This window comes from Paralichthys olivaceus, chromosome 20 (assembly GCF_024713975.1).
Source record: "Paralichthys olivaceus isolate ysfri-2021 chromosome 20, ASM2471397v2, whole genome shotgun sequence".
NCBI classification, from domain to species: Eukaryota; Metazoa; Chordata; class Actinopteri; order Pleuronectiformes; family Paralichthyidae; genus Paralichthys; species Paralichthys olivaceus.
The window spans coordinates 9,797,218-9,821,396 of NC_091112.1; the positions used below are offsets into that span (position 1 = coordinate 9,797,218).

The following is a 24,179-nucleotide window of genomic DNA, read 5'->3' on the forward strand; positions in this document are numbered from 1 at the left end:
AAAATGCAAACAAACACATATGAGTGCATGTGAAATACTGTATGTGATTACGCAACAGCATGCATGTTCATCACTCAAACATGCACAGCCACCCGAAGGTCTGCAATGAGAGGAATGTGTGACTGGGACCAGCCTGATTAGTGTGTCCTAATGATTATAAGTTTCCAATGTCACTGATAGTGCTGTTGTTTCTCTTGCTGCTCCTCCCTTCCCTCGCTTCTCTCTCCTTTATTTATCATCCTCCACCCTCTAAAATCTCTCTCTTCTTTTTTTTTTTTTATAATTTCCTCCTCACAATGTGCCACAGAGACAGTTGATAACATACTGTTGACTCTGTGATAGGCTTGTTTGGTGTGTGTGTGTGTGTGTGTGTGTGTACGTTTGTGTGTCTTACTCTGATAATGTTGTGTTGCTGTTCTCATACGTTTGATGTGGTGGGATCTGCTGAGTACAAAGCAACTGAATTAGGTGACAATGGTCATGTAAACCAAAAAACACAGTTTTGTTCTTGATGGTTTATCTTTGGAATTTCTTTTGAGCGATATGAGTTTGTTTGTTCTGCTTTGTATCAAAGTACTGTATTAAAAACCTTTTTGGAACTGGATTTAGTTCACGGAGTAGATGCTTGTCTGCAGTGATCCTGTCCTGAACAGATGTGACTATAGTTTCTAGAGATACAAGCATGTGTGTGTGTGTGTGTGTGTAATGAGCACTGCAGTCGTTAGCAGGGGAGGGGGGGGTGTTGTCGCCACTCTGTACAGCGGGCATGCAGGATGGCACAGATGGTGGTGGAATGAGACCCGCACTCACTGCAGATTTACACTCTCTGGCGTCTGTCTGTGAGTTTCTCCCTCATCTCTATCCCATTTCTCATTTGACAGTCTGAGCATAATGCATCAGTGTCATTGTGGAAAGACATATGATGTGGTGAGCCATCTATTTCCACATCTAGTGTGTGTATGTGGAACACCTTGCAAAAGCTTTGTTGTTCTATTAAATCCTGCCACTGTGGGAATAATGATTTAGCTCTTGCTGGGATGTGTTGCCTTGAAATGTTGTTTATTCCCTGTGTTTAATTGTCATGATTGGTTTGTTATTATAATCTTTTCCTCTGCTGTCTTCCTCCAGATCGCACTGGGAAGCGCTCCACCATGCCCGACTCACCTGCGGACGTCAAGACACAGTCCAGGTTGACCCCCCCTACCATGCCGCCCCCACCCAGCACACAGGGAGCACCACGCAACAGCTCCTACACCCCCACAACCTGTGAGTAGAGACAGATTTATAGTTCTACTGTATTTTAAGGGTTGTACAACAGAGCAGCAGAGGTGCACATCACCTGGGATCCTTATAACGCAAACAGTTTAAAAAGATGAAACAGAGCAACCCTGTGTCCTCGAAATTATTTTTCTATTCAATTTATCTGCAACAGCAAATAAGTTACATGATAAAATAAGTGCTAACAGATTATTTTTGTATTCATTTAACAAGGATATATTGTTATTTAATGTGTTTGACAAGCTGGAAATTCAGATAAATCAATAAAATGCACCAAAATATCGGATCTTGCAGAACCATTACAACTTTAACTTTTTTACAGCCATGTTAAGGCGCTCATAACATTTGGTTAAGGTTAAGAAAACATTGTGATCTTTTTGTGAACATTGTTTAATACAGAAAAACTTCATAGTAACTACACAGACACATTTACACTTCAGCAAAACCACTATATTCCCATAACCTTAACCAAAGTGCTTTTGTTGCCTGAACCTAACCACAGTCGGGGCTGTGGGGGAGAAGCTGTGGTGTGACGCTCGTGCACTTTGTACGCATGCTCTCCACCTCAACCACCTGCTGGCGGCTCTGCTGCTGTTAATAAATGTGGGGATTCATACATTGAAAAATAATGGGGCATCTGAATTTAATCCAGCCTACGTTTAATCACAAAACAGATTTGCTGTTGCAGTTTAGTTATATAGAAAGAAGGAGACAGGGTTGTGTAAAGATAAATGATGTTCAATGGTATCGTATATAAAAAGCAACATCAACGTCATGAGACGCTCTTAACAATTTACATTGAGCTTTTCCAAATTGCAGTCACTCCCAGCAACTCCCTCAACAAGTTCATCAACACCCACGCTTACAAACCCTTGGAGCTTTGCCATGACGCTTACATAGGCTGTGACGAGCAAATTACACCCGAGTATTCACTTAGAAGTACACACTTAACCACTTGCATGAAGAGCACTAGAATCAAAGAATCAAAGATGCCGTGGTTCAAAACCTTCAATTCTTCATTAGCAGCGCCGGTTCTCTGCCACAAAGGCGTTATTTTGTTTGTTACTCACCCTTTCTTCATCTCTTGTTTCTGCTTTCTCTCTCTTTCTCTTTGTATCCGTCTCTCCATTGCAAACACTCACAGTCCACAATTAACGTTGGGGCTTCCGTGCGATGAGAGAGGAAAGGCCCAGCTCTCTCATTACGCATGCCGAAGGTTTTAACAAAGCAGTATGCTTTGATTTCCACCCGACGTAATTGTTACCAGATGCAGTTTGAGCATCTCGTCTCTCTCCTCTCTTTACAGTGGCGGCTTTGGACGGCGGCCAGAGGGGGAGTGAGTGGATCGCTAGTCAAAACCTAATCTCATTAGAGAGAAAGCTTTATGCCGCCTTGTATTTCTTTGTACACCAACTCCCCCCATAGACACGCGCACACACAACACACAAACTGCTGCCGTGCTCTGGCAGGACGGGGGGTCACGCTGTCCCCGCTTGTTTAGACTGCAGGAAAGGAGGGAGAGGGAGAAGGAGGTGGAGAGAGGCAACGTGTCGCCAAATGCAGAAATATGTTTTTAATGAGAGGATGCCGCAGAGGATCAAACAAGTCGGGATGATTGGAAACAAATGTTGAGTGTTGTGAATGTTTTCAGTGGAATGTAAATCATTTCAAATCAGTGGTTGAGTCTCCATGAAGCTGACCCATGTTGGTGTTCGCCAGTCAGGGTTATTTTCTCATGATTTATTTTCGGCAAAATTAAAATTCAGAGTTGTCTTTGCACAGCAGTTTGTTTCCATGGAAATGATATTTACCCAAAACATAATCGTTCTCATTTTGCCCTTCTTTCTCTTGATAATATTATGTATGTCCTTGTCTCACACAGTAACCAATGGCAGCAGCCACTCTCCCACGGCGCTCAATGGCGCTCCGTCTCCACCAAACGGATATAGCAACGGTCCTAGCTCGTCCTCCTCATCCTCACTGGCCAACCAGCAGCTGCCGCCGGCCTGTGGCGCCCGGCAGCTCAGCAAGCTCAAGCGCTTCCTCACAACTCTGCAGCAGTTTGGCAACGACATCTCGCCTGAAATCGGCGAGCGGGTCCGCACATTAGTGCTGGGACTAGTGGTGAGTAGCTCCTGTGTGTGTGTGTCTGTGTGAGCTGCAGTTCAAAGGGCTCATTGAGTGAAAGCTGACACCAGTTCTAACCTGAGCAGGAATAAGTGACTCAATTAGTGGAGTTATTTGAGAATAATTCTGAGCATTTGTTCAACTTACCTAAAGAGCCAGATGGAAAATGGTTTATTGAATCAAAAAAAAAAGTTTAAATAGTGTCAGGTTAGTTGTAAGTCACAGAGATGAGGAATTAAGCGACTTAACGCTGCTAATGAAAACCACCAGGGGGTTTATATTCGCTGTTTTATATTCTGACACTAAAAAAAAATCTCACGCATCTGCTCCTTCAGGCATGAGAGTAAAATAAACACCTGGAGAGATTTGAACATCTACTTCGCAGCACTTTCTTCATTCTAAGACAAAACACTGAACGTATGTTGTTGACTACAAAGACCGACATCAAATCACCAAACTACCGTTTTTATGCACCTGATCCACTCTGGATTTAACTGAGTTCTATTTATTTAAATTGAAATACAACAGGCACGAGGCGATAAGGATTAGGCTTCTTAATTTAACACCGATATTTAGGTTGTGCAGGTGCCTGATAAACGAATGTGAGTCAGCCAGCTACAACATTAAGACTTTAATTTATTTATTTGTATTTATTTAGCTAATAAATATATTGGATTTCAATGAAAAAATGATGATTGTAGCTTTAAGAGGACGAATAAATTAAGATCCAGAGAATAAGGACGGCGAGGTGTTCAATATCAAAATGAAATACTAATCACAGAGTTTAAAAGCAACATGTTCAGTGTTCATAGAATAACAACTGGACCCATGAAATGTTTAAATTACAGCATGTGCAGAGATGTTTTCTTCACCAGAGATTTCTTCATCAGTAAAAGTGTAAAAATATAAATCAAGCACCGCAAAACATCAAAATACATTCAGTCACACAGAGGTTTGATGAGACCGATGCATTTCTGCAGCCTCGCTGACACGGTTCTATCGAGGCTACCTCACCGGGAGCTTTCGGTATAAAATACATGTGCAAATCTAAATATTTACCATGCGTCTGTGTGATCTGAGGGAAATTTGAGCGGGGCGAGCAGGGGAATACAGAAATAGTGATTGAACGTCGTGCAGAACGGAGGAGGCGGAGGAGACGGAGGGAGGGATTTTTTTAATTAGCCACACAGAGCATAGCCTCCTTTTGGCTTCACTGTGTTTATTTTTCTCACCGTCTACATATGCACATGCCTCTCCTGTGTCCTTTTGGCTTGCATCCCCCCCACCATCTCGGTGTCTCTCTCTTCAAGTTGTCCCTCTCTCTCTCTCTCTCTCTCTCTCTCTCTCTCTCTCTCTCTCTCTCTCCCTCCGTCCCTCCCCCTGCCTCATTGAAGAGAGTGACACTGTTAATTAGCTGCTTGTGCGCTGCAGAGAGGGAGACTCTGGAGGTTTCACTAGCTGTCAAGAACAGCCCCTACGCAATCTGGGCGAACAGATGTAAGGCTGAATGTAACAAAATTCAGGTCTGGGAAATAAGGCTGTGAGAGTGTGGGGAGGAAAAAAAATAATATCTGCAGCTTTTTTTTTTTTTATGTTCCCCGTCTCGCTTGATTTTTTCCCCTTTGTTTGTGTTTTTGCTTGTTATAAAGCAGATTCTTCTCCCATGTGCACGCTCACCTCTTTCTTCCTCTTTCTCCCTCTTTCTCCCACCGTCTCTGCATCTTTGGAATACTTCATGTTGAAAATTAAAAATAGTATCTGCTATCTTGTCAGGCATGATTGTGCGTTACACACAATCAAAGAAGAAGAGACTAGACTTTCCATGTGGGGGGTTGACAAACTGAAATCTAGATCCCACTTTTAAAAACAGACATAGACGTTTCTCCTGTTTGTAACTATACACACTGAATATACAACCCACCTCCCTGTCTACTGCACATCTGCCTGCTCCACTTCATGCAGGTATTTTGGTCACGTTGGTCGAGACAGTTAGTCTGAGGTGACAACAGAAAACTTGTGTGTGTGTAATCTACACAACATTAAACAGAAAATAAAGAAATCATCTTAAGTCAAATAAGCAACATGTGCTAATGTGAAAATAGACTGAAAAGCCCACAACTGCAATTAAATTTTTAGATACATCAAAAACCTATGATGAAGTCTACTAACAATTATAATGAAATACATGTTTGAAAAGATACTTGGTTAAAAAAAACATGTGTTTTTCGAAGATGTGACTCCTGCGTTTGTATTTGTTTTGTTAAGTGGAGGAGATGTGTGTCTTTGCTTTCTGCGGCTCTCTTCACTGTGGCCTGCACATGTGCTTCCTATTACAAAAAACCCCGAAACGTTCACTCCAGGCCAGGATATAGCTTAGCTTCCAATAAGTAATATTATCACCTAATGCCTTCCATATGGACTCATGTGTTTTCTCTCTCTCTCTCTCTCCTCTAGAATTCCACACTAACCATCGAAGAATTTCACTCCAAGCTCCAAGAAGCCACCAACTTCCCACTGCGACCCTTTGTCATCCCCTTTCTGAAGGTACGTATTCAAACTTAGTACAGAGAGTTAGTCATCAACCAAATCTGGAAAACATTTAGCCAGCACGTGATATTTATATTCCAAAGAGTCTCTCTTTATCTCTCTCATATAATTATCCGTAACCTGGGTTTTCCTGTTTATCTTTTTCTCTGCAATTTTTTCTTCATCCACATTTTTATTTCTTTGATTGTAAGCTGTTCAGACATGAAACCTAAAAAAAAGTCCAGAAAAATATGCTCAGATGCATTCACAACAACAGGAATATTCAGTCAAGAGGGAGGAAATCGCAGTGTTTTTGTTTACCCATCAACACAGGCATCGGTCCGTATTTCCCAGAACTCATGTTGACATCTTCATCTGCATCTTCTTCATAAATGGTTCCATCTTTTTCATCGTGAGATATTTGTATTCTTCCAGTGTCGTGTCAGTGTTCACCTGCTCGCTGTAAATTCTCTGGACATCTTTTCCTGCTGTATTCTCACATGGACTCACTCAGACATTTTCCAGACATTTTACTCGGGACGCCTGCAAGAAAAGTTACGGAAACTGTCCAGAGCAACTGACTCTGACATTTGAATTCTCAAATACAGCCCCATATTTTCAGGAATATCTCCAGATGTCATTGCACGTCTGAAAGTAGTTTTTAATCAATCTGTCTGATTCTCTCTCCTCTAAATTAATTACATTTAGTTTCATTTTTTAGTTCCGTCTTTTTAAACCTAGAGTTGGCAACTTTTTCGTCAGACTATAATTTATCTGTTCACTGTTTGAACTGGAAAGAAGTTGTTTTTTTATTTTTTTTAAGGAACTTGCTTAACGTGCTGGAACAGAGCAATGTGGGTTTGGCACATGGACAGCGTCCCCTTTCTTGTGTTCGCTTTCCAGACTCCTTTTCTTTCTCTCCGGCTTTGTCATCGATTCTTCATCCCACTAAGCCACATTTTCAAAGAGTATTTCCCATTTCCAGCCATTAACAAGGTACATTACAGAGGACCGAGCACTCTCTTAAGCATCCAGTCGTGACCTTGCCTCAGCCCATTTGTTGCCGGTCACCTTGTTTCATTCACTCAACAGTGCAGCTCACATCTATTTATTCCAGTCAGAGAAATAAATGAAGTGGGATGCCGGTTTTTCTATATCAGGTGAAATAGTGACCATTCTGTGTCAAGTGGGAGCACACTCTGAAAGTCAACATGATTTAAGGGGCTTACTCATTTTTTTCAGTTTCCTTTCAGTCCTCTTCTTCATTTCTCTTTCTTTATTCCTCTTTATCTTCTCTCCATCCTTTATCTGTCCCTCCGTATGCTGCCGTCTCCGTTTGTGACATTCGTGAGGAAAATGGAATTTAAGAAGACAAGACAGTGCGCAATATCTAATGTCTGACATTCCGCTGTCGCCGGTGTGCGTGCACGAGTGGATATGCAGATGCGTACACGTGTGAGCTGACATTCACAAGCTTATATTATCCACTGAGGTCCTGCTTGGATGCTGGCGGCAGAAATTGGTCCCACTAGAACCTCCATTACTGGCTGTTAACTACACAAAGAGGGAGTGCCTGTCCTCACTCTCTCCTTCCTTACATCATTCCCTTTACTTAACTTTTTCTTTCATCTCTTTATCTTTTCTCGTAACTTACCTCCTAATTTCTCTGTGTCTGTATCCCTTTCCTGTTTCTGTTTATCCACTGTTTTCTATCCATCTATCCTCCAGTCCCTCCTTCCCTCCTCATCTCCTCACCAGATGGTTAGCGAATCACTGGGATGGCTGCGGAATCAAAGATGCAACTCTTTCTCTTTTTTTTCTCCTCCTTCGCTCCTTCTCTGCCTCTCTCTCCCCAGTCTAATTTTAGTGTCTTCCCACTGCGGGGCCTTTAATGCCAGCTACCATATGGTAGCAGAGAGCGGTTGGAGGTGTGGGGGAGCTTTTATAGGTGCGTCAAAGCACAGCTGCAACAATGCGTGTCAGGGCTCAGACTTTTTCATTACGCTAATGTTAGACTGAGCCGACCCTTCCAGTCCCCCACCACCATCCTCAACCACCCACCCACCCATCCCACTCAACTCCTTTCCCCCTTCTCTTAATACTAAACCACAAATTGGTTGGGACTCTTTACTGGAAGGAGGCAATCATAAACCACACAGCTCCAGTGACGTGATGTGTTGGCGGGACGCCCGCCACACGAGACAACTGGCTTCAGAAGCATCGGCGTTGTCTCAGTCTCCAAGTTTTGCTTTTTTCTTCTTTTTTTTTTAAGTTTGTTCTCATCTTGGCTGTCGAGTGGTTTGTTTTTCTTATGTCGTGCAGGAGCTAGAGACGTGCTGCGACGAAGAGGAATAAACACATTTAGCAGAAGAGAGAGTGGTGATAGGAAATAATTGAAACAGGACAATCCAGACGTGCAAAGGAGCGATTCTCCACCAAATTACACAGTGAGAGAAATGATTAAGTGCAGTATATCCTGTGCGCGGCATATTCTGATTTTCTTTTTGGCTCCATTTGACAAAGTGACAGTGCCAACATTTTCTCAATAAATCATCCTGAGCAGATTTCAGCCGCTGAGCGAACACCACTTGAAATTTTCCCTTAATGCAAGTAGATGTTGGTAACCGTGACTATACAGAAGCAGATCTCTGCACTTTATCATGTGAAAAATGATCTGGTCTCGTCAGCGGTCTGCATTACTTGACTTAATGCATCCCGCATCTCTGGCAATTAGGATGACCTCTAATTAATGAAAGATGAGTTCACCAGGGTCAAAGCAATCTATTTTATGCTCTTTTTTTCTCCGAGGGTAATTACGATCATAAACTATTAACGGACCATTAACTCAGGCAGGTAAAGTGAAGGCCGGTGTGTTTGGCATTTCCTTTAAAGCCAATTACTGGAGAGAGATTTTTTTTGTGATTATGAAACATAAAAACCACTTAAGAAATCATGGTTGTGTTTTGTGAGTTTTATTTTTATGTAGTTGGCAAAGATTAGATTGAATAGTCAAAATTCACCAGCTAATGCAAGACAAGAGGAAAGAAAGGGATGAAGGAGTGAATAAAATCCTAAAGCATGGAGAGGATTACAAAACTGGAGAAAGGAGGAAAGTAGAAAATAAGAAAGAGACTTAGACAGAGATTATATTATTGAGGACAAAACAAAGATTAACAGACCAGAAACTTACAGAGATAGCCCCTTGAAGGGCTCCTGTGATGTACCTTCGCCAAAATAGCCCCCCACTCGCATTCTGAGCATGCCTGACGCAACACTTTCATCTCGTTGCTTCAAAACCCCATCAGACGTGTTTGAAGTCATCGCTCACATACCTGCATGACCTGTAACTCCACACAAGAAAGCGGACCCCCTTGTTATGTCAAAGAGATTGAAAATCGCTGCTGCTCCTGTGAAAAGAAAAAAAGACACTCCGTATAGAGAAAGTGTTAATGCACCTGAGATCACAGGAAGTAGTCCTGGTTCAGTGGTAATGAGCAAACATGGGGAGGATAACACGGAGGAAATGGGTCTGTTGTTACCTCAAAATGATGTATTCTGAACAAAATCACTGTGGAAAAAGATTTTATATATATATATATATATATTATTTTAACAGCATATTTCGGACCTTGGGTTCTTGTACTGATAGTAAAGTTTTGGACATTGTGCTCTTATACTGAAAGTTTGTATGTGTTATCAGATATGTTTTGTAGAGCTTCACTATTTGAGTTGCATTTGATTGAATTTATCTTTCATCAGTAACCTATTCTATTTAGTTTAGTGTATTTTTCTTCTTTTCAAAGCCTACATTTTCTGCATCAGCATAGACACAATGGATTTTCATTCAAGGTGTCATGTCTCTGTTTTCACTACAAGATCTGGCCACAAAATATTTTTGTACAAGCTCAGAATCTGACAGATTATTGTCATTGTTTCCCAAATTAGCAGAAAAAGAAAAGAACAGAAAACAAACCTCACAAAAGATTTTTCTTTACTTTTTTACATTTTTTTACAAAACCCAAAAATCTTTTCCTAAACAGCAAACACTTTCTGCTAATAATCCAGTGGTGTTTCTCTTTGCAGGCCAACCTGCCGCTTCTTCAGAGGGAGCTGCTGCACTGTGCCCGTCTGGCCAAGCAGAACCCAGCTCAGTACCTGGCCCAGCACGAGCAGCTGCTGCTGGACACCAGCACCACCTCCCCTGTGGACTCCTCTGAACTCCTGATGGACGTCAACGAGAACGGCAAGAGGAGGACGCCAGACAGGTGGGTGAATCAGGAAGTCGGAGCCACTTTGGAAATTGGATTTTGATGCCAAGTGAATCTTAATTTTTGGTTAGAACAAGGCCATAGTCTAATGTGTTCATGTATATGAGGGAAGAGTCTGTCAGAGAGCCACCAGGCATCATGACGTGCTCCGTTGGACATCTTGGCTGCCAGCTCCTGAGTTTAATGGAGCAGAAGGGAGAGGAGAAGAAGAGATAGGAAAGACCTGGACACACAAATGCAGAACACCCTGAGGGCAAAAAAAAAAGATGGGAGACAGGCGTGTCATAATGTAAAGTGTGGGTGTATGAGCACTTCCTGGGTTGTGTATGATTCCGATCTATAAACGATCATTTAATTTCCATGCTTGAAGTCAAGCCCCCCCGCCAGATCATTACAATCATTTGTTGTCATGGACTTGGGTTATGACTCAATGTTCCCGGCTCTAATGGATGAGTGGTGAGATGTTGCCTTCCAGGAACACACAGCAGTGTACAAACTTATTGTCCTCTCTCCAACAGTCTCCCCCGAAGCAGCAGAAAATGAAAACAAGTAGAAAAGCTTTCCAGACAGACGTGAAACATTTGTGCATGGTTAAGACTGTGCGGCTTATTCCCAGGCCACAGTGAATGTTATGTGGTAGAAATGTGCAACACGACAGAAAAATAACTGAAGAATCTGTATCCATATTTTTACTGATCAGAATAATAACTGAGACTAACAAACCTTTGCTATTAGATATGCACAACTCATACACATACTTTTTATTAAGCGGTAACTTCTTGGAAAGAAGTGTGTTAGCATTTGTTGTGAGTTTGTGCCTCTGCTGCAAAGTAAAATGTGTCCACGCTCTTCTGAAATAAAGAGTAATTCCTGCGGGTCTAAAATTTTTAATACAGGCAGTGGAGAGGAAAATGTAATTTTTATATTTGCTGAGGGACAAAAAAACTGAACGCAAAATTAATAATTCTCACCTCTCTTTTTCCCCCAACAGTCAGATGGGCAGAGATTTCTGTAAAACCTGCATATTTGCAGGCCGTCTGGTGCATAGGGGAGCGAGCTTCAGGGAGATGTGTGTGTAAATGTGTGAGAGAGGGAGAGAATATATGGGGGGAGAGGGAGAAAGTAAGTAGGCATCTGTATTCAGCGAGAAGATGTGGTGGTGTTTGTGTGAGTGTGTGTGTACAGGAATTGACTATCCAGTGTGAAAGTGTAAGGAAGGTTCATGCACACCTCTGTACAGTTTGTGTGCGTGTGTGTGTGTGTCTGTGTGTGTGTCTGTGTGTGTGTGTGTGTGTGTGTGTGTGTGTGTGTGTGTGTGTGTGTTTGTACCTAGGGAGATGGGCTGATAACACATACAGATGAGGCTCCAGCACCAATACGGCTGGCTAAGCACCTCTGCTTTCTGCTTACCTCTGCTCCGCATTCCCACTTATTGGAGCCCCGTTTCAGAATATTGGAATTTGAATGGGAATCCTTAATTAAAGACAAAAATGCACTGTCAATGCATCCTCATTATTACTGTGCTCTGCAGAAACTAGAGAAGGAATATCACAGTACAATATGCTTATGTGAAAGAAAAATACCCATATAGTGTGTTCTGTAAATTCTAATAAAGATATTTAAATATAAGTTGTGAGTGCAGCCATTATCAGGGCTGTGTACTGTAAAGTCTTGCATGGTAAATTCAGAGTAATGCAGCGTATTTTTACAGCATCACAGATGTTGTTTCTGAAACAATTTTTAATCTTATTCGTTGAAATCAACTTCAAATCCCAGTCAGTCAACACATATAGGAGCCTCACACTGTGAGACAAACACACATTCATACAGTGCTTATATATATAGTACTACTCTATTTCACCATATTCACACACTGAGACCATTTGGGGCTCCACACTGGGAAGTTTTCTCAAGAAAATGGTGTTAAAACAATCTCGGTCCACACAAGCGTTTTGGCTCTGTATCAGTTTTAATCCCTGTTCAATCCAACAGAAAACGCATATCACATGACCTAACGTACACATGCATGAATCCCAGCTTGTTAGCAGTTGTATAATTGTAAAATGCAGAATTTAACAACACAACAGCTGTTAGCAAGGACGACAGGGTCAACAACGCTTGTGATTGATTGTCCACGTTGCGTTCTACACTGCTAGCAACCGACTGCTAATGCCGGTTGTTTTCTACCAGAAGGGGGTCATGTGATAAGGGGCTTTAGGAATCAGCGAGCGAGAGTTTTTAATCTAAATGGGGCCAGTGGTGTTTCCAAACTTCCCCTTTTTAGCAGCTTGGAGTAGTGTGGACAACAGGCGTATCCGTAGCAAAGTTGATTGATATGGCCAAGGACACTGACCTTCTGATGACAGAGTGACCTGCTCTACCTCCTGAGCCACTGCCACCTGAATAAAAAACACGTATTTATCTACAGTAGATAAATTATGTGCGCACACATGACGCCATTGTGTAGATGACGGTGAAGGTTTGTGCATGCATGTACTCCAGTGTCTGCAGATATAAACATTGTTGCAGCAGGAAAGCCAGGGAGATAAGAGTGTGGTTGGGGGGGTGGAATGGATGGATGAGTCAAGGGAGGCAGGGAGAGACGGACGGATGGAGGGAAAGAGCATATGGAGAGCTGTGGATGAGCATTAGGAGCCCATAAAAACAGCTCATTAAGAAGTTCAATCTGTTCATCGGAGAGGGAGAGGAAGAGGAGAGAGGAAGAGAGAGAGAGAGAGAGAGAGAGAGAGAGAGAGAGGAAGCTGCAGATAGTAGGGGGAGGTTGGCAAGATTTAACTGTGAACCTACATAGCTAAGAACACACACACACACACACACAGACACACATGTGCAAGCATGCACACACACACAAACACACCTGGCCACATTAATCTTTGGAAGCAGGCTGACAAAAATCCACCTGATCCCCTGGAAGCTACTTGTGTGAGTATGTATGTGTGTACCTGTGATTTTTGTGAGCATACACACACACATTCAAGCTTTAGTTGTGTATGTGTGTGTATATATGAATGGCCATGTTTTCAATGAAAGGATTTCACAACGATTGCAAAAATCTTTTATATGGAAGTTCCTTTGTCTGAGATTTAATTCAAATCTTTACTGTATCACAAAGGACCGGCACAGTTGTTGTGATGACATGTTTGGTTCTTTTCTGTAATAGCTCACAAACAAATTTTAAATCAGTTATTTTTAACAAAATAGGTGGGATATCAACAACACACTGTGTGATGACTGTGTCCTGTCCACTCCCCTTCTTTTATTCCCTCTTTCTTTCCCCCTGATCTATTGACGCGCAAGAAATTTGTAGCTGTTTAGTCGGAAGTCATCGCAAACAACAGCAAACAATTCAGCCATATGTGTTCTGACATTTATATCTTATATTTTACTTGTAACAAGTTAAAATTGTTGTAGTAAAGTCAAATGATTCTACATGTGAGTGTCAGTTGTCTCAGGATTCTCGCAAAAATGTGAAGATCTTAACTATCATACCTCACTGGTAGAAAATGACGATGAAATTCAAATTCTAAACTCATCTTCCTCTTTCTCCACCCAGAACCAAAGAAAATGGCTTCGAGCGAGATGGCGCCCTGCACCCAGACGTTCACCCCAGCAAACGGCCCTGCACCATCAGCCCCGCCCAGCGTTTCAGCCCTTCCAACGGACTCTCCTACCAGCCCAACGGCCTGCCCCACCCAGGCCCGCTCCCCCAACAGCACTACAGGCTGGACGACATGGCCATTGCCCACCACTACCGAGACACCTACAGACACTCGGCCTCCAATCACCGGGAGATCCGGGAGAGAGCCAGATCCATCGGTGAGGACATGGGGGAGGGTGCATAAGTGTGTGTGTGTGTGTGTGTGTGTGTGTGTGTGTGTGTGTGTGTGTGTGTGTGTGTGTGTGTGTGTGTGTGTGTGTGTGTGTGTGTGTGAGAGAGAAATAACTAATCCCACAATGCACAACAGTGTCAAAGCTCCTATTTAGTGTTATTACCAAGAGGATTTTGTGTACGAATGTAATCAGTGACAAGAGATACATCATTTGACATCATTTCTCAGGCTTCTCACTTCTTTTAATAACAAAATCAGTGTTTTACAACTATCTACTTCAGCCTGGTGGATGCTTATTGGTTCATGGTATATGTTGGTTGGTATGTGGACAGACTGAAACCCCAATAGTGTAGACTGCACAGCAGAAGCACATTCGGGAACAGTGTTGTCATATTAGAAACATTTCTCTCTGTGTAGACCGGCTCTTGATGAAGCTATAATAATGACTTTGGCTCTCCTCTAAAAATAGGAGACATTTACCATGTCTTGCCCTGTGATAGATGTTTATTGGACTAGAAGCTCGGTCATTTCAGCCCTGCCCTCGGGGAGGAAGACAAAGAAATGGATGGAGAGAAAGTGCCAACCAGGGACCAAATGAAGAATAGACGAAATAGGGAGGGCGAGCAAGTGGTGGCGTAATGTTACATTGATCCTCTGTGTCGTACTGACTTACTCTTTGTTTATCTTTCTTTCTGTTTGTCTGTCTATCCATCCTTCTCTTTCTTACAGGAATGCATGCAGGGACCAGGCAGGAGGAAGTGATTGACCACAGGCTGACAGACAGAGAGTGGGCTGAGGAGTGGAAGCACCTTGACCATGTAAGAAAAGTAATAACATTTTTATTACTATACCCTATAGTGCTGTCTCTGTAAGTAGCAGAGATTGTCTAAGTCCTCATTTCAGATATTTCAAATGAATGAAACTGTTATACACTGTGTGACATTGTGCATTGACGTTTTGCAATTTGTGAAAATCTTTGTTGTTAACTTTCATATGCAAAATAATATAAATATTTTAAAGTTCAATTAAATCAATCAAAATAAAACATATACATGTAAATCAAGACTAATAGTCTTTAAGTCATTTTTTATAGAATGGAGACATATATGTGCATGCTTGCGTGTAAATATGCTTGTGTGTCTGTAATGTTGTTAGCGTGTTTACCATCAGTGTCGTTAACCCAGCCCTCTTAAAGATGCTGGAACTTTCTAAATGTTCAAACTACATGAAATATCACATCAAAACTTAATCAGTCAATCATGGCACATGAACACAGGTATATTGACTGAAGTGATGAAGTAAGGTGTGATCTAAAAAACCTGATCACGACCACACTCCACCATTCAGATGAACAGAATAATTGCACACTAACTAAAACAACATGATAAGATTTCATCTTTTATTTAGAACCCCACCAAATCCTCACTAAGTTTCAATCAATCGATCCACATCTATGTGTAAACTCAGCGCCACATGTGCTCCCTGTCGCCCCCAGCTGCTGAACTGTATCATGGACATGGTGGAGAAAACACGGCGCTCACTAACGGTACTGCGCCGGTGCCAGGAGGCCGACCGAGAAGAGCTCAACTACTGGATCCGAAGATACAGCGATGCTGAAGAGCTGAAGAAGGGCGCCACTAGTGGGCAGTCAAGGCAGCAGAGCCCCGCAGCACAGGAAAATGCAACACCAGGTAAGAGAGTTTTTTTTTTTTTACTACATGAAAAGGATGTATAGAATTTCTAAATTTTGTACATTCTGAATGTGGAGTGCCCCAGGGTTCACATGTGGGTCCTTTACTGTTTGTCTACACAGATGACAGTGTGTATGAGACAGAGAGTAGCTGCTAGCTTCTATTACTTGCTGATTTGTTCAACAATCTTTTTTAATTATGTCTTGCAAAATAATGGTTGGTCTCTGATAACCTTTGCTAAGTTGTTGGTGTGTTTTTTTCTCTTCCCAGAAATTCACAGGGAGCTGCTGCACCGGCCTGTGTCTGGCTACGTCCCGGAAGAGATTTGGAAGAAAGCTGGTGAGTTGCACTTTTATACCATCCAACATCATCTATCCCTCTCTCTGTGGTTTTTAAATCCCATTCTGCCATTTCCTTCGAGTGTAGTCTGCAACCTCCTCTCCTTGACAAACTTAAGTAATGTACCAGGTTTACTTTTTATATTTGATACTGTAGGAAGTTAAATAAATGTTTTAAAGTTTCCCCATCACACTCAATGCTCTCAAAATATGATGTCAGGTAATAAAATTATTTTATTGCACCAGTCAAAAAAAAGGACTTAAGTGGCTATTACAGCTGGACCAGTGGTTCTGCTGTAAAAAGTACAGTAGAAAGATTTGGTGTCATTTTCCTTTTGGTGTTTTTGTAATCCCCTCAGCGATAAACACTGCAGCTATCCTATTTAAGAAAGTGATGTAAAATTGTCAAGGCAAATTTGTAGAGCCTGTTAAGATCAAGTATCGAAACTAATTTGTTTCTTTAACAGCTTTCATTAGTTGCTATTACATTTTTAGTGTACACAAACAGCATTTTTTAAACTTGTGGGCACAGCTGCAATCACCATTATCGCTGTCTTAAAAAACTGAAAGAATTTTTCTCCGCTGAGGGTTTGATGCTTGAGGAATCCATTTTATATTCACCGTCAGTGATACAGCATATCTGCTTTTTAAACCCCTTGGAGAAAAGATTTTGTCCCCTTGCTTGACCAAGCATGATGTGTGAGATACTCAGAACAAGTAATATGCATTTAAATTGAATTGAGTATCACCACCGGGACTCCTGCCTGCTCTCCAGTGCTCTGCTCCCCACACCAGCTTTGATCGATCTTCCATCTAAGGCATTTGGTGTGTAATCACAATTCCATGCACACGGCATATATCTCACGGCACCAGGGCAATTTCCATGACTTCAAGCAGCACAATAGGTTAAAGACAAAACCACCCTGGTTTACCTCAGTGACGATGAATAGAAAATATCTGTTTTTAGAAAAGCCCACATTGCTTGTCTGGTCGGTTCATACATTTGAATTACATTTTCACAAAGGAAATTAAGTAAAGTTTATCATATTTATCAGAAATAAAGCTGTATATTTTTTTATTCTTTAAATTTCAATAATGTCAACAGCAAGTTTTAATCCTCCCTGTTTCCCTCTCAGTATTTATTCTATCCCTTTCACTTCAGTTGTACGTATTCTGGCTGAGGAGTGACTGGTTTAAATGTGACCCAGGGAGGATTGCAAAATAGGATTTTTAACACAATAGAGTGTGGTGGTGAATACATCTGTTTTAAATGAGCAAAATGTTTACAGTTGGTGATAAATATTCAAGCACCTTGCATGGTGTCCTACCGGTTTCCCACTTCCCCTCACCGCATGGGCCTCTGGGATCACAATGGAAATGCATAATTTAAATATAAATTGCCTGATTTGCATACACAATTAGTCAAGTTACAGGCTTGATGGGAGCAAACAGAAAGCCTTCCTTTTGCTTTGACATGTGTGGTTGAAATTCCACCGCTTAACACCCGCACAGCAAGGTTAGTCACTCCACAAAACAAGTATAAAATAACACGTTGCTGCCACTTATGAGCACATTTTCAGAGTGATTACCTGGGATTAATTGGCTTGTGCCATTGTCTCGGGGAAATTAAAAGAGAAAAAAAAACATATATTCTTTTATCTTAAAATAAAATAATTTCAACTTTTTTTCAATTTAAGCATCACATATTGACCCATTAGAGGATCTAAGTGATTAAACATGCCCCAGTCACAGTCATAAGAATTCCCTAATTAGAAGCAGGGATGCAAAAGAGAGGATGTCAATTGAGAAAAATTAATTCCTGAATAATTTAAAGCAACTCAAGAAGTCTTGGGTTAATGTTCCCAGTAAACATTTAGATTAGATGCTTGGTAAAAATTCAGAAGCTACTCTATGTAGAAAGCTGATTGTGGGAATTAAAAAAAGCTACAAACTACAATAGCTAAAGCAGTTTTCTCTGCTATGTGAAATCACAGTGTCTTCTCTCGGTTTTTGTATTAACAATGTATTAATACAAATGAATAAAAGCATTGTTGTGATGTTGATGATTTCTGTCCTCTAGATGTGTTGAAAGGTACAAACTTAGAAAAAATGTTTAGAATGGCAGGAGCAAGATTTTACTATAACAGTAGTTGTAAATGAGTTTTAAATAAAAAACAAACCACTCTAAATCTTTGTGTGAGAGATCTTTATATCCAGAAATAGTAAAATTGGTGCCAAAATAAAACATGACAGACTGTGTACTAATTTCAAATGAAGCCCCAATGAAAAGATGATCTGATGCAAACTATGTTGCAGGTTCGGGAGGCTTGACTTCCTCTGTGTCCACACTCTTTCCAGAAGAGGCGGTGAATGAGGTCAAACGTCAGGCCATGTCAGAGCTGCAGAAGGCTGTGTCAGAGGCCGAGCGCAAGGCTCACGATATGATCAGCAGTGAGCGGGCCAAGATGGAGCGCACAGTGGCAGAGGCCAAGAGGCAGGCGGCCGAAGATGCGCTCTCCATAATCAACCAGCAGGAGGACTCCAGCGAGGTAGGAACATAGACCCAGACACACAGATACTTCAAAGCATCAGAAGCTGTGCCCTCAGCTTTGAAACACATCAAGTTGTCTTCTTCTTCTCTCTATGTTCGATTTATTGGCGGTGGTAACCATCGTCAAGGTGCATTACCACCAATGTCAGCGTCTTGTTTGGCAGTTATGGTGTTGCATCTTCCTTTGATGTCGTTGATTTTACTTTTGTTGCCAGCTGTTCTAGTGACTCCCAAATTACACAGATGATAATTAATAAATCATTGTGCAATATCTTTAAAAAAAATTAAAGAGGCTGCTTATTATTTGCAGCTTTAAGTGTTCCTGCAAATAAAGGTTATTTTATAGTCAGTAGATAAATAAAGCAAAACAAGGTCAATCATGCCTCTATTAGCCTTGCTTTCTTCCTTCGGCTTTCTTTTTCAGTAGCTAGCTTGTTTGGAAATCAGTTGAGAGGAAAAGGGGAAGGAGCTTTCATTTACTAATCACCATAGGAGACCTTGACGTTTAATCAGTTAAGTGAGCGGGAAGTATGGCTCACATCTGACATTAATTGCAGGAGTGATGTTTATGAGAGAGAAGCGCCCCAGAGGAGAACTTCTAGAAGCTGTTTGTAACCTTGTCCTCATGTTTCCTGTGGATATGCAGCCGCCCTGGCGAGCTCTCCCTGCGGTTTCTAAGATATATAAGAGGCCCTAAATCTAATGAGAGATGGGTTTTTGATCTGTCTGTGGTTTGTTTTAAGCATAAGTGTTGTAAAAGCAGGGAGTGCAGACTGGCACACTGATAGCTGTTGCTAATTTTGGCGACATGTTCTCTACTTCTGTTTGATGGAGCTGTCTGTTGTCATTCATCGAACACACGATCATCTCTTAGTGTGAATAGAGACATAAAATAAAACAAATTACAGTTTTATCAATTATCAGAAGATCATGTGCTCAACCAGCCAATTCTGTCTGATTGTTGATTGTTTTTTGTGTTAGTTAACTTTGTCTCTATTTGTCCGTCAGAGCTGCTGGAATTGTGGCCGTAAGGCCAGTGAGACTTGCAGTGGCTGCAACACAGCACGCTACTGCGGCTCCTTCTGCCAGCATAAGGACTGGGAGAAGCACCACCATGTCTGCGGCCAGACCCTCCAGGCCCAGCAGCAGCAGGCTAGCCAGCAGCAAGGAGGCGTTCCCGGGTCAGAGACCCCTGCTCCCATTAGCTCATCAGCCTGCACCCCAAGCAGCGGGACCGGAAGTCCGGCTGCTACCCCGCCTGCTGCTACACCTCGCTCATCCACCCCCAGCACCCCGTCCTCCTCCGTCCTGGATGGCACACCCCGCTAAGAGACTCTCACAGATGACGGAGGCGTGAAGGCCTGGAGGGGCACACACAGCATGACTGTCTACATTGCCTTGCAAAGATGTTAAGCTAATATGACTAACAGAGAAAGATGGCAATGCTTCTATCTATCTTGCATAGAAGGAGGAGGAGGCCCATAATCAGGTCATATTGACCTGCCATGACTTTAAGGAAACTCAAAGATATTCTTTGTTTTGAATGAATGAATTTAAATATTGACATCCTTTTGTCATTACACTTGCTATTCTTGTTGTCTGTTTGTTGTTGTGCCTGTTGTTGTTAATGTTGCTGTCATTGTAGCTTATCTTATTTTCTCCTGTAAATATGAGACTGACCAGAGATAGCCGTGAACCCAAGAACAGTATATCTGACCTCCCTGTTTTTTTTTTTATAATTTTCCATCCTGGAATTAACACTTAATTACTTCCTGTACCTGGGACATGAGACTAGTCAACCTCAAGAAGACAATTAACCAAGCAACATACCAAGGGAATATAACTAGCTAGCAGAATATGGCATCAGCATTCTTCGAAAGGAAAGAAATTCGATTTAAAAATTCTGAAAGAAACTGACGGATGGAGACATAAATAAATTTGCTGCCTGGAGAGGGGAGAGGGATGGACTGAATCTCTGGTCCACAGACTGCCATGAAACGGGCAGATGTGCGGCAGATTGCGAGCAGAGCCAGCTGTTCAACCAATGTTATTTCCCTCTCACTTGTAATAATATCCAGGTCAGTGGGCTGGGAAATACAAATCCGTCTCCCTGAAGCATGTAAAAGGATACAAAACTTTGCCCACTGCACATGTGGAGGATGTACTGACTACAATTCACACGTGCATGCTCGGTGGGTCATGGAAGCTCTCCAGCAGCAAGCAAAGGCATCATCCTGCCGGTGAGACTGTCATATAACCTTGACAGCAGCACACGGAGCTGAAAATCCACAGTGTGACGACTCACCCCACAATCTCCCTTCCTGACTCAACTCTGAAAAAACACATTCTCATCTTTCTTCATGTTCTTTTTCTATAGATGTCATGGTGTTTAAGACTTCTGTCCTGTGGTGTCATCAATGGTTATTTATTGTATATGTGTTGGACAATTGTGACACTGCATAGTACTTCAACCAGTCACAACTCAAAATCCTTCATAATTCTCTCTCTCTAGCTGGTGCAAAAAGAGATAAAAAAAAAAAAAAAAGAAGTGTTATCTTTTTTCCAAGCTGCTTTTCTATTCTGTGTGTAGTTGGTAGATCCCTCGTAGTTACTATAAGTTTTACTTCCCTTTGTCCTCAAGAAAAGACAAAAGCTATATCTCAGAGCTGCTACTTGAGTCCGACCCAGATCTTTTCTGAGAACTAGCATGTTGCGCGGAATGCTACCCTAAATGTTTTGTACAAGGGACATACATAAATGTATTTGCACTGTCACAGAGGTTATTTTGGCATGCTTCTTTTCAGCATACTTGTGTTGTTGGTATAGAGCCATAACTCTTCAGCCATTTTGTACGTAGTGATTGCATAATCTGTTCTTACATTTTTTTGGGAGGGGCGGGTGGGGCGGGTTTGGGGGCCGCTGGAAAAATGTAAAATCACCAAACCCACTTTTTTTATTCTTAACATGCTAACAAAAGCAGCCATAATGTTTTTTTTTATAGTTACAGACAGTGCATGCACATTACTGAACGTTTGTTAAATATTTGTTATTTTTTAGAAAAAAATGGAAAATCGACCAAAAAAAGTACAAACGAAAAAAAAAATCTAACAAACTAACTTTCCAAATGCAGAGGTGTAGACTCCGATTGACAGCTTTAACACTGCAAAGCACCAGGTAACACACAGTATTAACACAAGAGATAAAAAAAATAAAATAATAAACACCAAAAACAGCCAAAGACTGACACCAAGGACCAAAATCCTGATTTAAACAATTTTCAACAGAGGTTTGTTCTCACAAAAGTTTGGTTATTCATTTCTGCAGGTTTTGTTCTCACATTCACAGAACAAGTTTGAACTTTATGGTCATAAAATCATTTATTTTAATTCCTTCTGGAAACCGACCACACTCATCTTGCATTGTGAAATGAGAAGGTGTGAATTAAATGTAATCAACGTCTCACAGCAGTGTTACATTTTAACTGGAGCAATAATAACTAATGTGACATGAAACCTAATGACTTCTGTGACCATTTTTAAAGGAAATTCTTCGGATTAGTTTTGATTTGTTTGTGCATTTTCTCATTACACAAATGTCAGATTAAGTACCCATTTTTAGCTTTAAGCAGTTAAGTTCTTTATTTATAAAAGAGGTGAATGTGAGAGTGGGCTTTCACACCCACGCCATTTACAGCTGTTTTATATTTATTTATCAGAGTATGTCTTTTTTTTGGATAGATAATCAGTCGTGCTTTGTTGTAAACCTTCAATGTAAATCAAACAAACCTCTCATTCATAGTAAGAGAACACTTAACCTGACGCACACAAAGGCTCTTCACCCCAAACACCTTGGTGCTACACAGAAGCGCGTTACAAATTCTGACCTCAAGGAACAAGTGGACGCCCACAAAGGTTCTGTGCAGTTTTCTCCCTCTGTACTTCCTCGTCTCTCCCTCTCTTCTTGTCGAACTAAACTACACGACTGCATTCTCAAAGGGTTAAACTATCCAAAAAGGTGTCTGACACCCAACTCGCGACTCCTCAGAAGCTGTGAAGGAACAGCCAAGCTGTTTTAACACTAGTGTGTTTGAAATTATACAACAAATAACGTGTGGTCATCATTATCAGGGCAAAACCTGGGTTTTAAAATAAGAAAAAAAAAGGAAGATGAAAGTTATTGCTCAATGATTCTTTGAAAAGCTCTATATTTTTTTTTCTTTCTTCCCTCCTCTATGTGTGTTTTGCTACAAATTCCTCGGTGGCAAACAAGTCTCACTCTACCTCTTACAGCACGATAAGAGCATCAGTCGCGGCGCTGATACTGGTCTAGTCGAAACCAAATGGGCACAAGAGAACAGGAAAATAAAAAACCCAAAGTTGAAGCTCATACAGCTGCAAAACCATATCACTACTTGGTAACAATGCAGACCTCATAAATAAATGAAACATAAATGAATAGAAATGACAAAAAAGTGAAAAAAAACTTTTGTTATGTTCCTTTATGCCTGTGGCGTTTCTAGAATACATCAAGAGTTTGAATTGTTTGAACAGATTTTTAAAAATTGTGCTGATTTTAAAGAAAAGTGTTGTCGATTCCTCTTTCGATGACACAAGCTAAGGTCACAGATAAGAAATGTTGTTTCTCTCTTGCTCTTTTTCTCCCCTGTTCCCTCTCCACCTTTTCTCCTTCTCTTCTCTGTTGTAAAGACATGCTGAAGTGCTTGTCAACTTGTCAGCTGGGGTAAATTCAAAAGGGGGATACACAAAAAGTAAAACCTTATAAAAAAATCTATAAAAAATATAAAAAATAAAGAAACAAAAAGACTAAGGCTATGAATTTAGGCATGCCTGTTTTTTCACAATAGGAGGAAATGTGATTTAAATTTCTTACTTAACAAGAAACATTGGGAAAATGGGTTGGGGCCAACAGTGAACAGCAAAGGCCGTAGCATTAATCTGGGGGAGTGAGTTGAACTTTAAGGGTGGGAGGGTTATTTTTGCGTTCTCTTGAGAAAATTTATTGTGGAAAAAAAGAGTTCAAATGATTTGAAGTTGTTGTGCAATACTTAATTGAGACATGAAAACCACAGGTTAGTGGTAGGCTGACGCTGAGCGGTCTTTCCATCGCTTAGAGTCAGTGTCCTCTAGAGAGCTTTCCAGTCTACTATGTCAGAACTGTGGTTTCTTGTTGAGTTTATTTCTTTTAGTTTCTTTTTTTATTCCTTTTTTGGGCTGTAAACTATGGTCTGTCAGTCTGTGAAACTTTGCAGTATAATTCTGGTATTGTTGTTCTCTTTACGGTGTAATAAATATGTTAATACCTGCCTCGAAGTTCTAAGACTTGTGTTCTTTCTCTGCAACAGCAGTGTCCAAGATTAGCAGCACAATCCAGATCAAAATCAATTTATCCACAAGTACACTCCATTCATTTTACTGCCCTAGTTCAGTTTACATGTCATGAGGTGTATGAATCTGATGGTGTCATCTGGGTTATCTAAGCTCTGCTTTAAAACTATTTACAGAAATTCCACATCACAAACTGAAAGTGAA

At 41.2% G+C, this 24,179-nt stretch overlaps 1 protein-coding gene across 4 annotated transcripts in view; it reads left to right on the plus strand.

Moving 5' to 3' along the window:
- The window catches only part of runx1t1 (RUNX1 partner transcriptional co-repressor 1), a 92,627-nt gene extending 68,674 nt beyond the window's left edge, over nt 1–23,953 (plus strand). Inside the window, exons 5-14 of one of the 4 annotated variants that reach the window (XM_069516175.1) lie at nt 1,129–1,266; nt 3,161–3,402; nt 5,860–5,949; nt 10,015–10,196; nt 13,774–14,036; nt 14,780–14,877; nt 15,546–15,741; nt 16,012–16,080; nt 18,396–18,628; nt 19,639–23,953. In XM_069516175.1, the coding sequence (XP_069372276.1) occupies nt 1,129–1,266; nt 3,161–3,402; nt 5,860–5,949; nt 10,015–10,196; nt 13,774–14,036; nt 14,780–14,877; nt 15,546–15,741; nt 16,012–16,080; nt 18,396–18,628; nt 19,639–19,959 (1,832 nt within the window). In that variant the 3' untranslated portion in view covers nt 19,960–23,953. The remainder of the gene's footprint in view (nt 1–1,128; nt 1,267–3,160; nt 3,403–5,859; nt 5,950–10,014; nt 10,197–13,773; nt 14,037–14,779; nt 14,878–15,545; nt 15,742–16,011; nt 16,081–18,395; nt 18,629–19,638) is intronic. The other 3 variants (XM_069516177.1, XM_069516176.1, XM_069516178.1) reach the window with 3 other exon arrangements.
- Nucleotides 23,954–24,179: the final 226 nt, after the last annotated feature.